Consider the following 14,934-nt stretch of genomic DNA (forward strand, 5'->3'; position numbering starts at 1 on the left):
TCATGTGAATATGACTGAAAATTTTCATTTTTTCTGAAAAGGTGGCGTCTATTTACTTGTGACCACGCTGTTTATATGTGATATACGTTGAATAATCTACATGATAATCTAATTGACGGATTTAGTTCAAGACCACAACTAACAGAATAGGGTACATATAGTCAATACCATGGGAACGTCACTTAATCAAAATAATGAATTATATTAAAATACTTCTGGTAAAATATGTTTTAAATCTAAAACATTATCAGCCTTCATAAATATCATAAGACTCGTATAGCAGTGAAAATTAATGTCCTCTTATCCAACCATATAGTTATGTAGGATCATTATACACCACCAGAGGAGCTGATCTTACTGAGAGTTGACTACTGACTTAACATATTTACTATAAAAGGCTGATGCGAAAAATATAAGAAACAGTAAATCTAGTTATAGGAATTTTATATAGTTTTCTCTAAAAACGTGTACATCAGCAAATAAGGAAAAGACTCTATGAACAGTTTTAATAATGGTGAATAGGAAGTAATAGCCCTCAGAAACTCTTTTTAAGTCATGATGATTAACGACATCCAAGATATCAATATAAAACTATTTGAAATTTGATAAAGTACTGCTACTATGTGTGGTTACAAAAATGAACATTTTTACACTACTTATATGCATGCGTTTTTTATTAGTTAAAGATATATACAAAACATTCTGGAATAATGTTATACTGTGATAATGTTGGCATGTTTTCGTTACCACTCTTAGGCTGATAGTAAAGGAGTTTTTACCTTTAAATTACATACAGGTTATGTTCTTGTAACAAGTCTCTCTCTTTCATCATTTTAATTGGAACTTATCTGGTGATTATCAAGTAAAAGCATGATTTTACTGTGGAAATCACACGGTTGAACAACTATATTTTATCAAATATCTTTGGCTACGTCTTATTTGTTTTTATTATTATTATTATTCTCACTGGATAAAGCCACCGAAGAATGGTCGTCTTTCGAAATAGATGTAACATTTGGAATAATTTTCTTAATATAAAGTTCGTTTTCATATTACAAAATGGACTCGAACATTTCAGTTGGTAGTTTAATAATTGTTTCGTACAACTATACTAACATCAAAATCATAAACCACAGAGTTTACACTGAGGAAAAACCGTTCACTAGATGTTACTTGAAATTTGATTACTAAAGCGATGTAAAAGCTTAACGAAATTCTAATATCGTTTACATTCCGCTATTTTAGGCACAGTTTAACTGATGACATTATGAGAAGCAGTAAATGTTCCTTTTGTCAACGTTACTTCATCGGCCACCCCATGCTAATTGTACCTAATATTGTTTGAAAAACGTACAATTTGGGATGAACAACTAAATTGTTAAGATTTAATTTTAACTCTCAGGATGCTAAGTTATTTCGTTCTTAAATCTTAATAATACAATTAACATTTTAAAAACGTCTAATTACTGGCAGTCTTAATCTGAATAATATATGTATATGAATTTCATATTTTTAGATTACACATTGTAAAAAATTAGCAAAATAGGCTTGAATGAGAAAAGTGATGTATATTTTCTCAAAACGTTCTACTGAAGATAAGTGTCTAGTATACCATTCCTGCCATTTCAATACAGAGGCGCTCTGAAAAACGTTACATTAGGGTTAAATGATGCTTTGCTTCCAAAGGCATCATATCTATGTTTGGTTCTTTCTCCTTGATAAAAGTAAGTGTCCTCTGGTGACAGTTGTGCTGAATGTGGAAATACTGGATAATTATACCTCCATATCCTTCCTGGAGGGGGTGGTGGATACAAAACTCGCTCTGAAAATAATTAAATACATTATACATGTGTTACCTTCAACAATATGCAATATGTTTAAAAATTCTAATGGCTGTTTTATTAGCTCCAGACTTTTTACTCTAGTGTATTATAAACCATCGAGTTTTTCACAAGGTAACAATAATAAAAAATACATATAAACAACACTTACATGTTGTTCCTAAAATTTTTCAAGGCATAATCGTCAGTGAGTGCAACTGTATGCGCACATCACTATTCCAAAACATTCTGTTTGTTCCATGGAGATTTTGATGACGTCTGAAACTGCCTTTAAAACGAGCATTCTCAATAATTTACAACCAACATTCTAGAAAGCGAAAATGATTTGTTTAAACCAGTCAGTGGCTAAAGAATAGTTTCATTTTGTAAATTTTAGATTAAAAAATAGGTTTATTTTTCATTGTACGTTTTTCACCTTATATATTCATTGATCTACCCCTGTGACGGTTAAACGACTTGAAATAAAAACTATCATGCAATATTTCTGTCTGCAAACAAGACCACAAACAAATATATTTCACGTTCTTCACCAAAATTCCGAGTCTTGTGTCATAATCGACAGAACTATCAAATATTTTACTTCAGTGCAAGACTCCTAGTGGGCAAAGTATTGAAGAGTTCCAAACTGCCCTTTTTATGATACTTTAACATATATTTCATTTGTTATATATTAGTTGAAAGATATTATTTGACTTTTCTTTAGAATTAGTATTTAATTAAGTATATTATGTAGATAAATATATATCAAAACATAGATTAAAATCAAATATAGTGAACTCGCAGTCATTCAAGTGAAAGCAGCATAAAATATTCACGTATCATATTTGAAGTTTGAAAAAGAGGCGATCAACAAAGAGAGTGGATGGATAAGTAGTTTAGGTAAATATTTTTAAAATTGCTTGCTGCTTTGGTATTATATTGTAAACTCAGAATACAAATATTTCATTAATTTTATGCCTAATGATTAACAATAGCTTGGGCAAGGAGTAGAGATAATTGGAATTAAATAAGCATAAAAGGATGCCAGTAGCACTATTTTCCGCTTCGTTTACCATGGCCGAAAATAACAATAATGTAAAAACAAAAGACAGCCCCCCAGTGGCACAGCGGTATGTCTGTGGACTTACAACGCTAGAAACCGGTGGGCAGAGCACAGATAGCCCATTGTGTAGCTTTGTGCTTAATTCCAAACAAACAAACAAAACAAACGACAGCATATAGTACAAAATTATTATATAACTGCACCAGCAAATATACATTTGATCAAATGAAATAAGAACTGAACTGTAATAAAGTAACATTATGCTATGCGTGAAGCACCTGCGAATGTAATGAATTAGAATTAAAACTTAAGAGCTTATAAATTAAATCGTTGTTCCTTTGTTGATTTTAGCGCAAAACAACATCAAGTTCGAAAAATAAGAGACTTAGAGGACGGTATATGGGCTTTTCTCGTATTTCTAAAATAACGGATACTGACATACTGTATAATATTAGAATGCAGGCTAGTCTCGAACGCATAATATATAGAGGGCAATGGGCGAAAGTAGTCCAGTTCGGTGCTATTTATCAAAACAAGAGAGAAAGAGAAAAGTATTATTTATCATAATATTAATTTTCTTAAATATTTGTTACGAGTAATGACATTGTCAATTATGAACAGTCTATTTGTTAAATTTTGCACAAAGCTATTCGACAGTTATCTGTGCTAGCTGTCCCTAATTTTAAAGGAACAACACCCACCGCTAGCTCTTGGAATACTCTTTGCCAACGAATAGTAAAATTGGTCGTCACATTATAACGCCTTTACGACTGAAGAGGTGAACATGTTCCGCGACGGATTTCGACTCCACGACAGACACAGTGTTTTTATGTTGTTTCTTCTTCTTTCTAACACTTTTCAACCGACCGCTGTTCCTTTATTTCTCGATAGATTGTCTTGAAACTTGGTTGTGTTATACTTTGGTTCGATACGCCTTTTATAGATTATATAGGGTCAAAAGTCAACCAACCCAAAAATGTATACTTTGGGCTCCCGTGCGGTCATATTTAGAGCAATCAACATTTAAAATGTCATAAATATATATTTTTCATGTCCTCAACACATTCACTTACAAAAAAAATGGATTTGTCCATTTTGAGCTCACAAAAAAGCATAATTTTGGGGTTTGGAGTCAATTACTCAGCCATATTTTGACCAATTAACACGGGATATGGTACAAAGATAGTTTTCTATAGGTCCCACAGATTGACAAACAAAAATGGTGGACTTGGCCATTTTTAGTAATTATGGGGTCAAAAAGCAAAGTTTTAGTATTTTTTTAATTACTTCGCCGTATTACGGTCAATTTACATGGGATCTGGAACAAAAATGTTTTTTTTACAGGTCTCATATGTATACATACAAAAATATGGGATATGCTTATTTTTGGTCATTTTAGGAAGGATCAAAAGGTTAAATAAATTCATAATATTAGGGGTCTTGGCCAATGACGTAGCCTTGTTTCGACCAATTTACTTGAAGTTTGGTACAAAGATGCTCTTTGTAGGTCCGAAACAGAGATATAGGCAATTTTGGAATTTTTTTATTTTGCTCAATGTTTCGGGGAGGAAAGTACAATTTGTGGTTTTCGTCAAACAACTTACATGGGATTTGGTACAAAAATACCTTCTTGCATGACCCATGCAGTGATATAGACAGTTTTCAAGTTTTCTTTATTTTTCACGATTTTTATGTTGTCAAAATTGAACATGTTGGGATTGCGTGGCGGAGACATGTTGCATTCGCCCGCGAATGTTGGCCTTTTTAATTGATATAATAAATATACATTACTATCAAAGGGTTGTTCACGTTAAAGATGGTGCGTTCGTAAATAGTTTGAAATCATTGGTTATTCCCAGTCTTCATGACAAAACATGATTACAGAACAATAATATTATTTGAAATAGTGAAAAATGTAGCATTTACAAAATTTACGTATCTATTTTTCTGCACGATAATATGAGGGTCGCGAGTTCGAATCCCACCAAACATGCTCGCCCTTTCAGCCGTGGGGACGTTATAACGAGACGGTCAACCCCCCTATTCGTTGGTAAAAAGTAGCCCAAAAGTTGGCGGGGGTGGTGCCTACCGTCTAGTCTTTCACTGATAAATTAAAGACAGCTAGCGCAGATAGTCCTCACATAGCTTTGCGCGATATTCAAAACAAACCGGGCTTCTGTTTCGTCCGCGTGTGTTTTTAGTAAGTTAGACAAAAAATCCCGAGTGATGTTCCCACTGAAGGTTTAGAATGTTAACAATTAATAATAACATGGATGCTGAAAGGAAAAAACAGCAACAAAACATGCCACAAAACCTTACGCTGGCCCATCGGCCGAATTTTTCACATAGATGGGTAATAAGAGTTTGCCTTATTCTTCGAGTCACGTACAATTTAAGAGATATAATTCCGGAAATTACATTATTTTTATATTGCTTTTTAAATCTTAAAATCTCTATGGCACAAAATAACCGATTTTTGTTTGGGCAAATATAACTTTTAAGTCAGGCCTAGTACACCGAGATTCGCAAAAGCTATAGTATGACGCATGGGCGCCCGCAGGAAGGGACAAGGGAGTCACTTGAACCCCCTTGGATTTTCAAAAAGAAAGAAAAAATAATAGATATGTAAAATTATTTTTCTATGTCATTGGAAAATCATAAGGTATTTGTATTGCGATTTCATAATTTTTTCAAACTTGAGTTAGTTGACCCCCCCCCCTCACCACCACCCCTGACCTTGGTATGACGTAAGTGATATCCAATTCACCCCTACAGAAAAGTCTACCTTACTGAAGTTTCTTCTTTAGTTACAAATATCTTTTTTTATGGAATAATGTTTAAATATACATAATATGTAAGTATGTTGCAGTTCATTAAGCACCAAAAATTGTTGATTCCCATTGGAGTCTATATAAACCTTTTTCCCTCAAAAAGTAACGACGTTCTATGGTTTATCTTACGACATATTTATTACGTGTATGTCAGGTAGTATAATAATTCGGGGATGTTAATTTAAAAGGTTTTCTTTACATTTCATACATTCACCCTATTAAAAACTGTAATGGATTAAAGAAAATATTCAAAATTTTTCGGTCAGATCAAGTTCAGTGTTTAAAAATAGGTACTAGGTAATATCTGAAACCTAGCCTATAGAAGGCCACTAGTTTATAACACCTACCTGGAGTTGTTGGCTTGGTGATGGTAGTTGGTTGGAAGAGCATGCTATTTTTGTTTAATGGGATTGTTGTTGGTTTAATATGAAGGAATGAAGGTGTACAAACTGAAGGACTCTGTGAAGATAATGCATCTCGGTCTTCTGGGTAAAGACCATCTCGTCCCATGGCTGCCAACTGACGCCCTTTTGGCAGGAACATTACCAGGAAAATTATGGTGGCATTCAAGATGATCCCGAATCCAATCGAAGCATCATGATAATATGGTTCCGTCGCTATGGCAACTAGTATCCAGATAATCCAAACGGGAATTGTAAAACCAATTGCAATTGCAATAAATATGGCTTCTCTGTGATTCTCGCGGTTTCCTCTGCTTTTAAATGACAAAATCGTAACGCAGAAAATTAAAAACATGGGATAAATAAGAGTCAACAACATTTTAACAACACTAATGTCACAAGTGAGCGAATCGGTTCGACTTATAACAACTCCTGGAAGACGATGAACGACCCATTGCACATTAATAACCACTTGCACAGTAACAATAAAGAAGAGCAATAGTCCTTGGTAAAAGGCTGGAAGATAAACACCCGATTGAAGACTGAGAAGAAATATAAGTTTCACCAGTAAAGTTGCAAACACCAAAGTGTAAGCTAGTCCCAGCAATATAGTAATCACAGTGCAGGTAATTGTGTGGGCTGTTGGTACAAAAGCAAAGCCTGTGACTGAACACAGAAATAAACCTAGAAGCAATATCTGCCCAAGAAACAAGTGTCTTCGACTTGGTGTCGTTCCATGCGCTTTGTATAGCACATATGCTTCGAAACAAGCTATAACAATGATATTTAAAGAAGACAGAATAACAAGTGGTACTATCCATAAATCATCTCGCAGACGCAAGGGGTCACTTACTGACGAGTTTCTAATTTCACACCATTCTGCTGAACATAGATCATTATTTTCTTTCAGCATCGTTGTTGGATTTCCAATATCAATGTCAGGCAAAATGAGGTCCGAGACTGATGACTTGGCAATCGAAGTCTGGATGATATTTATAACGTTTACAGCAAACAAAAGCGCCCCCGTTTGAGAGGCGATGAGAGTTGATATCATTTCCTTACGATGACCTTTTCGCTAGTATTCTTAATAATCCCACCCTGGAAACAAAGAATAAGACTATTGAAGTATGTTAAACTACTTATTAGGCATTTTATACATTCAAACAAGTATAAGATTAAAACAATAGGTTGTATAACTATATCATAATAGACATGAATCAAGGAAACCCGTGATTGATGGACAGACGATACAAATATAGCGAATTGGACAACACTATTCTAAATAATAGTTTGATTTTCAAAGATAACTATCAATATTTGAAATATGTATAAAAACAATTAACTGTTAAAAAATGTTAGCATTATTTTTCGTTTTCCTTGTAGAGCTTGAGATAAATTATTTTTCAACTAGCAACTGTTAACCCAATAGGAAGTTAATATTGAATTATTTTGTTTTTTGTGCTTGACAAATTTTAAAGATTACATATATATATAAATAGCTTACAAACTATTGATTACATTACAGACATTTATTATGGCCAACATACCTCAAGGAATAAAACGAATCACCTAAAACGTTTTACACTCTTTGGTGAAGGTCGTTATGCATAAATGAAAAATTGGACCTAATATTCCCATAAGATGTATTTATCTAATGAACAGCGTTACGTGTATGTACTCATGAATATTAAAAGAAGAGTGCTGAGTCTTGCGCGGACAACGAATTAAATGCCACAAGGCAAGACCAACGAATAAGACTAAAAGTACTAAAGAGTTCAGTGTACTTCTATAAACTATGTACAACTGATTGAAAATCCAGATAAGCAGCTGGTCCTGTTAGAAACTGTATAACTGATTGAAAATCCCGATAAGCAGCTGGTTCTGTTAGAAACTGTATAACTGATTGAAAATCCAGATAAGCAGCTGGTCCTGTTAGAAACTGTATAACTGATTGAAAATCCCGATAAGCAGCTGGTTCTGTTAGAAACTGTATAACTAATTGGATATCCTAATAGGCAGCTGTTTCAATAAGAAACCATATAACTGATTGTATATTCAGAAAGGCAACTGACTCTAGAAGAAAATGTATCTTCTATCTAAAACGAGTTTATCGTTTTCTATTTCATATTTCTAATTTTACGGCCCTAATAAAATCATTTAAAGCTAAAGAGAGCTAGATGTAAGATGTTTCGAGAGCCAACATCCAAGTAACGATGTATTCCTGAGGTACCAGAAGCGTGGGAAGCCATATAAAATATTTAAACTGTGTGAATCAGTTACGTGTAATCCTACTGTTCCAATTATGGCATATAATAATATAATCAAAAGCACTCTGGGTGTGGAAAAAAGGAGCGGCCAATAAAGGATTGAGCGTGCGACTTAAAGGAATGAAATCCAAATTGGCGACCAAACTGGCAGCTACACTTATTGCATTGATAAGAATTTTACAGTAAATATTCATTCATTAGTTAGCCAGGCCACGTTTTTTGTTCAACTTGGGGCATGATGGTGGGTAAGACAAAATACAACATCCTTTAAGTCGCACGCTCAATCCTTTTTTGGTCGCACCTTTCTTTCATGCCTAAAGTGTTTTTGATTAGATCTCATGACTTTTGTCAATACACACCAACAAACCACAGCAAGTAAGAAAGCGACACTCGATAGTAACCAATATTAGTGTTAGGATTGCAACCCTAACAGAACTATACTTTACAGAATCAAACAGGTTCTTTAAAATATATGGTGGTAGTTTTCCTCTCTAAAACAGTATTAATAACTTCCTTTATAGTAACGTCATGGAATCTAGATTAACAGTTTCTTGTCATTACCCACATGCACTGATTACAGCAGTATTAAGCATCATTATTTATGCTAATTGCTTAAGCTAATATCACGTGATGCTAAACGCTCTGTAATTTAGAGAATTTCATAAAATTTAGCAAATCTGTGGTTAAAAGTTGGAAATGAATAACAACCGTCCACCAGTATAATTCTTTTGAAAATTTAAGCTAAACTGCTAATCTAGTTTGCTTAGCCTAATCAATACTTGTGTACGTGCATGTACTTTCACCCCATAGGTTTGCTGCTGTAAATCAGCTGTCTTTAATCTGAATGACAAAAAACTAGAAACTGTCCACCTTTGCTCTTAATTGAAGCTGAAATAAAAAATTTCAGATCGATAGCTCACGTTACTTTTTGCGTAGGTGTGCACAAAACTTTTGGTCAAATTTGAGCCGTTTTTGTTGAATTACTTTGCACATGTGGCTTATATTTACCAAATGAGGTTTCTAATTGTAGGTTGAAAAGATCTATCAATGTACTAAATTTGAAAAAAAATCCATAAAAGTTAAGTATGTTTTTCTATCAAATAAAGTTTACGTACTTTCGGTGCAAAGTAAAAATGGAAGAAATTCAATCAAAATTGGATGTTTTATATCTCGTGTATGTCTCAATGGGTTGCCTTGAAATTTGGTATGTGAAATAAGGGTCCAGTATAGCATATCCACTGGAAATATTCGTTAGTTTGTATGATCACAGTCCGATCTAGAGAAAGTTGAAAACCGCTAAACTATCACTCCTGCTACTATCACTACCGTGGTGTTCCCTGCAGGTTGTTTCGGCCGCACGACATATACCTTATGCCTACACCAGTCGAGTGATAGTTCAGTATTTAGAGTTGGATTGGTCATTTATGAGTAACATTATGTTATTATGTACATTCCCAGATATGTACATATTAAACCACGGTTATTTCTATAGTTGCAGGTTCGGGAGGGGTGTAGCACTTTTTGCTGTAGTAATTATTTCAATTATAATAAGACATATTAATGGTTTCAAATTCGATTTAAAGTTTTTCTTCATTACCCATTTAAGCCGTCTCCAGCCATTATATTAATGGTTTATAACTTAACCTTTCAGTTCTTTAACTTTTTTAGTGCCATGAGAGAGGTGTCTCCATGTGGATCTCTGTCAAAATGCCGTGTATCTGTTTGTTTTTTTTCATATCTTCTCATGTGTATACTGCCTCGATGGCTCAGCGGTAATCTTGAGGGCTGACGTGCACAGCCCTATAATTGGGGGGGGGGGGGAATGACGGCTCCAAACAAAGATGAAAATTACATGTCAATTCAAACTAAAAGTTACAATATTCAAGAACTGTTAACAACGGACTTGTATTTTTCTGTCTCTTTAAACTATTGTTTACCGATTTCCAAACAAGTATAATTCATATAAAGCTATTCACACATTTTATAGATTGTCTTTTGTAAAACTGTCGGTTTACTTTTCACTTCTGACTTTCACACAGTTTGGATTATAATGAAAATGGGAGAAGAAAGACTGTCTTTAATTCTGTATTCTACACAATCTTACTGTACTGAACAACTACCAAATGTCCTATCTCGATAGACCACGATCTAACAATAACATATATAGTTTAAAAACTACATGGAATAGGTGGAACAAGAGATCACTTTATTTTGTACAAGCCAAAATACCATATAATATTGTGCTAAAGTTTCGACGAAGATACTCATCCATTAAAAAAAAAGCGATCATAGAATAACACTTCTGACTTTAACAGAACAAATAAGAAATATATCCACGATGTTAAAAAATCAAGGAGAATAAACTTTATTCCAAGCTTTACATAAAATCTCGAGCCATCTCTATTCTTCAACGTCAAAGTTTTCACACGTTAAGTATTATAGATTTATACGTCCATAAATGAACGAACAGTTACTAACTGGTACGTTCAGTTTGTTAGGTATTACGAGGAATACTATCATTTATATAACATCATCCGAAGAAACCACAATACTTTACAATGATTAATACTATTCTTAATGCTAATGAATAAAGTTAGAGATTAAAGTTGCACCATCGTTTTCAGCAAATACTGTCGCTATAGTATAGGTTACATATAATATATAAAACAAATATTTAAAATGGTAAAATTATTTAAATCAACTGCAAAAACAAATAAATAGATAAATTACTCTTAATACAAACTAATACTATCCTTGTTTAATGGGTATAAGCATATACGGAAGTCCTTCTTATTTGTAATACATGTACACTTTAAAAACCAACTCACACAGCACTATACCAGTCGCCCCAGTCAGATAACGATGACAAGTTTTGGTCATTGTGCCATTCGGATCCACTACCTCAACATTACACGTTAGTTCAGTAAAGAATGTGGCTATCAACTGACGGAGCGTATTTTCCCTATCACTTTGATCCTCCCCTAACTCGGCAGGTGTCGCTATGGTATACTACACGTGAGCTCAAAAACCACCGTTTCGAAACCATAACGTTACCTGTGTGTATCTCAGTTAGACCAGAATGGAAATTATCTCCAGAAATAATGAACAAAAAAGCATCTTTACAGTTCTAAGGACCCACAAAATTAAATTCAGAAGCTGATTTTTATAAAGGAAATATATATATATATGTGTGTTCTTTCTAATAGGGTTATAATAAGTATGGTAACTGGTAGAAACACTGAAGGTTAGCTGAATTTCATATGATCGATATTTATGTTAAATATAGAAAGAAAACTTATCTTTATATACATATGTATCTTATTTTCAGACTTCGTGTCTTTCAAAGTACAAGCCCCCCAGTGGCAGAGCGGTATGTCTGCGGACTTACAACGCTAGAATCCGGGTTTCGATACCCGTGGTGGGCATAGCACAGATAGCCCATTGTGTAGCTTTGTGCTTAACTTCAAACAAACAAAAACTATCCAAAGTACAAGTATAAAATTCTAAATTCTAACTTATACTTCCAGCTATGAATGATGGCGTAATTTCACATACCAGACTACTGTCTTTTAAGTTATCTGTTTTATATCAGATTGCTAACACACCTTGGAGCAGATCTTTAACCGTGTCACGTCAGATTATGAATTGTACAAGTCAGATTTTGTTTTATTTTGTGCTAGACCACAGATAGATTAAGATTTTTAACTCTGTCAAATCGCCTAAGTTATGTCAAACTGCTTACAGAAAAGAGCTGATTATTAACACGTATCTAAATAATGATAGTTTAACTCAGTTTGTTGATTAACAACGTAAAATAAAATCGTTTAATATTAATGTTCGATTTTCTAGTCAGATCAGTTTTTAATAGCATCAGGTATAAATAACCTTTATAAGCTCAAGAACCAGAAATTGCGCCTGATAAGAAGATAACTTTCAGGTATTGTAGAGAGTAATATTACATCTAAAATCTAATAAATAATTAAAATCAACGTTTTATATCTACAGAATTTTAAAAACTTGATTGAAGCCGTCAACGGCTTCCACTTTGAAAGTACACTCTACATGTACATTGTTTCGACGTCCTCCACATCGTCTTCCGTTAAATCAGCAAATCTGTTCAACAATCGCGTGGTTAATGGAGAAAGTCGGTCTGCCATGTGAATTTTGTATAAATAAACTGAGATAGATAAATGTCAATGCAGAAATTAGAAATACATAACATTCAAAGAACCATTCTGCAAAAATTGAAGAACCGCATGTGGCTCGCGATATGACCATCCTTAGATTATATCGTTAAATGTTTGTGTCAGATCGTTTTCAAGAGTCCTCACAGCTTAGCTTAGACTATTTATTGATCACATCTAATTATTTTTGATGATTCTGAAACTTAACTCGGGAAGTGTAATCTATAACAATTAAATTGTCGACGTAATTATTTTAATTGTTCCCATTTAAAACATATTTTTAATACAGCCATAAGATCCTGCTCATCACCTCGATCTCCGGAAAAGAGTAAGGTTAGTGCACAACAAATCGAAATGCGTGAAATAATACTCGAAAAAAGAAGCGCTATGACGTAAATAGTTGTTAGTGGAGTTACTGAGGCAACAATAGAATCGGAACTGAGGTTGAGACCTTCATTTTCACCTCAAGCGGTATTATATGGAATTAATAGGGTTTAAACGCGATATATCTATAAAATCGAACTAGTAACAGTAAAAAACAGATTTCTTTTTGTTTGTCATTACTTCCCCATTAAATAAAACAAAAAAAAACATTCGGATTGCAACATTTCTCTCTTTCTATTTCACGTGAAACACCCTGGACACGAATTATTAGTGACATCGCTCATCCAAACGCTTTTTGAACTACCTGATATTAGTTTAGGTTTCTGTCAGACGCTATATTAGTGTGCAGTTCATTACATACTGTGTAATTCTAATAAGTTAATGTACAGTTCCGAAGTACCTAATGCACAGTTTAGATATTACTTTCTGTTATTCTACCCCCCCCCCCAGTAGCACAGCGGTATGTCTGCGGACTTACAACACTAGAATCCGGGTTTCGATACCCGTGGTGGGCAGAGCACAGATAGCCCATTGTGTAGCTTTGTGCTTAATTACAAACAAACAATTTGTTATTCTCGATTTTGGCTCTGGGTGGAGTCTCCCTGTTAAAACATTGATCGGCATTTTCTTCGGCACCATTCACAGCACGTGAAACAAATCGTAATGAGAAGAAAACATCGTTCAAATATGGTAACATAGCCCAACTTTTGTTTCTGTCGAGGATTGATACGCTGTAACGCACGTCATGAAATCGAAATTTGTAGGTTCTGGAACTTTCTGTGACAAGTATATTGCCTTAACTATATATATACATATCCTTTTCCTTAGAATTATACTTAACCATTGTTGAATACTTTTGTTTTATAATTCCATTCTAAGTGATATAAATGTTGACTCAATCAATTTTTTTCGTATCTCCAGATCAAACCCAACTACGTGAAATCGTGACATTAGTTAGGACAATATATCAGATTTCATCAAATTACTTTTTTCTTACCAAAACAAACAACACATTTTGAATCATTTTAATAGACGTTAATGAATTGAACGTTGTTATTAAAGTAAGCAAGCGCTTTTATGTTGCAACAATATGAACACGGACCACAAAGGTAGTTGTCATCTTCCACACGTCTCCAAGTCAATTATTACATACTTCTATGTTACGACAATATGAACACGCACCACAAAGGCAGTCGTTATCTTCCATGGGTCACCAAGAGAACTAGTGTTGCATACTTCAATATTATAGCAATATGAACACGGACCACAAAGGTAGTCGTTATCTTCTACGGATCACCAAAGAAATTAGTGTTGCATGAACTAGTCTTCATGGTAGAAGAACAGGAGCGCCAAACGTGTTTCTTCATGTAAAGTTTCCTACCTTATCGTACAGAGGAATACAGATAATAGAAACTGACTAAAAAGTATACGCCTCTAAAAAGAAAACTTGGTACTCAATGGTAATTCAAACTGGAAAGAAAGTAAAGTTAATGCAGAAATCATGTATACTTATCTTCCAAAACATATTTGGCTCAAAGTTAGAAAGATCCTCCAACTCTGAAATATGTTAATATTCTACAGATTAATCACATGTGAAAGAAAATCCGAATGATAAAACTAAGAAAATGAGTAGAATGAATAAAATGAACAGATGCAGCGGCAGAAAAGAAAACTTAATGGAAGAAGCTCTTACAGGTTAAGTCACAGTGAAAATTTTTTTAATTCACCCACTATGTAAACATCCCAACTTCTTTTTCCTGTATATACGTCACAAAGATGTTGAACTTCAAATAGCTATATATACAATAACAAGTTGTGAATATGCACTGACAGAGAATAAATGCAGGGAAAAAGTAAAGTACAAACTATGCCAACAGATATGGGGTGTTTTAAACCAATTTAGAAATTACTGTTCGCTTTGGTTTTACTACTCTGTTGTTCAAAAACTCACTATTTTTTGTATGTGTGTTTTTGAATTTCGCGC

General features: G+C 33.9%; 1 protein-coding gene across 1 annotated transcript in view; it reads right to left on the bottom strand.

The window, feature by feature from the left end:
• Positions 1–679: 679 nt before the first annotated feature.
• Positions 680–14,934, bottom strand: part of LOC106460630 — a 24,704-nt gene continuing 10,449 nt past the window's right edge. Inside the window, exons 2-3 of the mRNA XM_013920356.2 lie at positions 6,062–7,213; positions 680–1,822 (exon numbers count right to left, since the gene is read on the bottom strand). Coding sequence (XP_013775810.2) covers positions 1,626–1,822; positions 6,062–7,169 — 1,305 coding nt within the window. The 5' untranslated portion in view covers positions 7,170–7,213 and the 3' untranslated portion in view covers positions 680–1,625. The remainder of the gene's footprint in view (positions 1,823–6,061; positions 7,214–14,934) is intronic.

Source organism: Limulus polyphemus, unplaced genomic scaffold (assembly GCF_000517525.1).
Source record: "Limulus polyphemus unplaced genomic scaffold, Limulus_polyphemus-2.1.2 Scaffold806, whole genome shotgun sequence".
Classification (NCBI taxonomy): domain Eukaryota; kingdom Metazoa; phylum Arthropoda; class Merostomata; order Xiphosura; family Limulidae; genus Limulus; species Limulus polyphemus.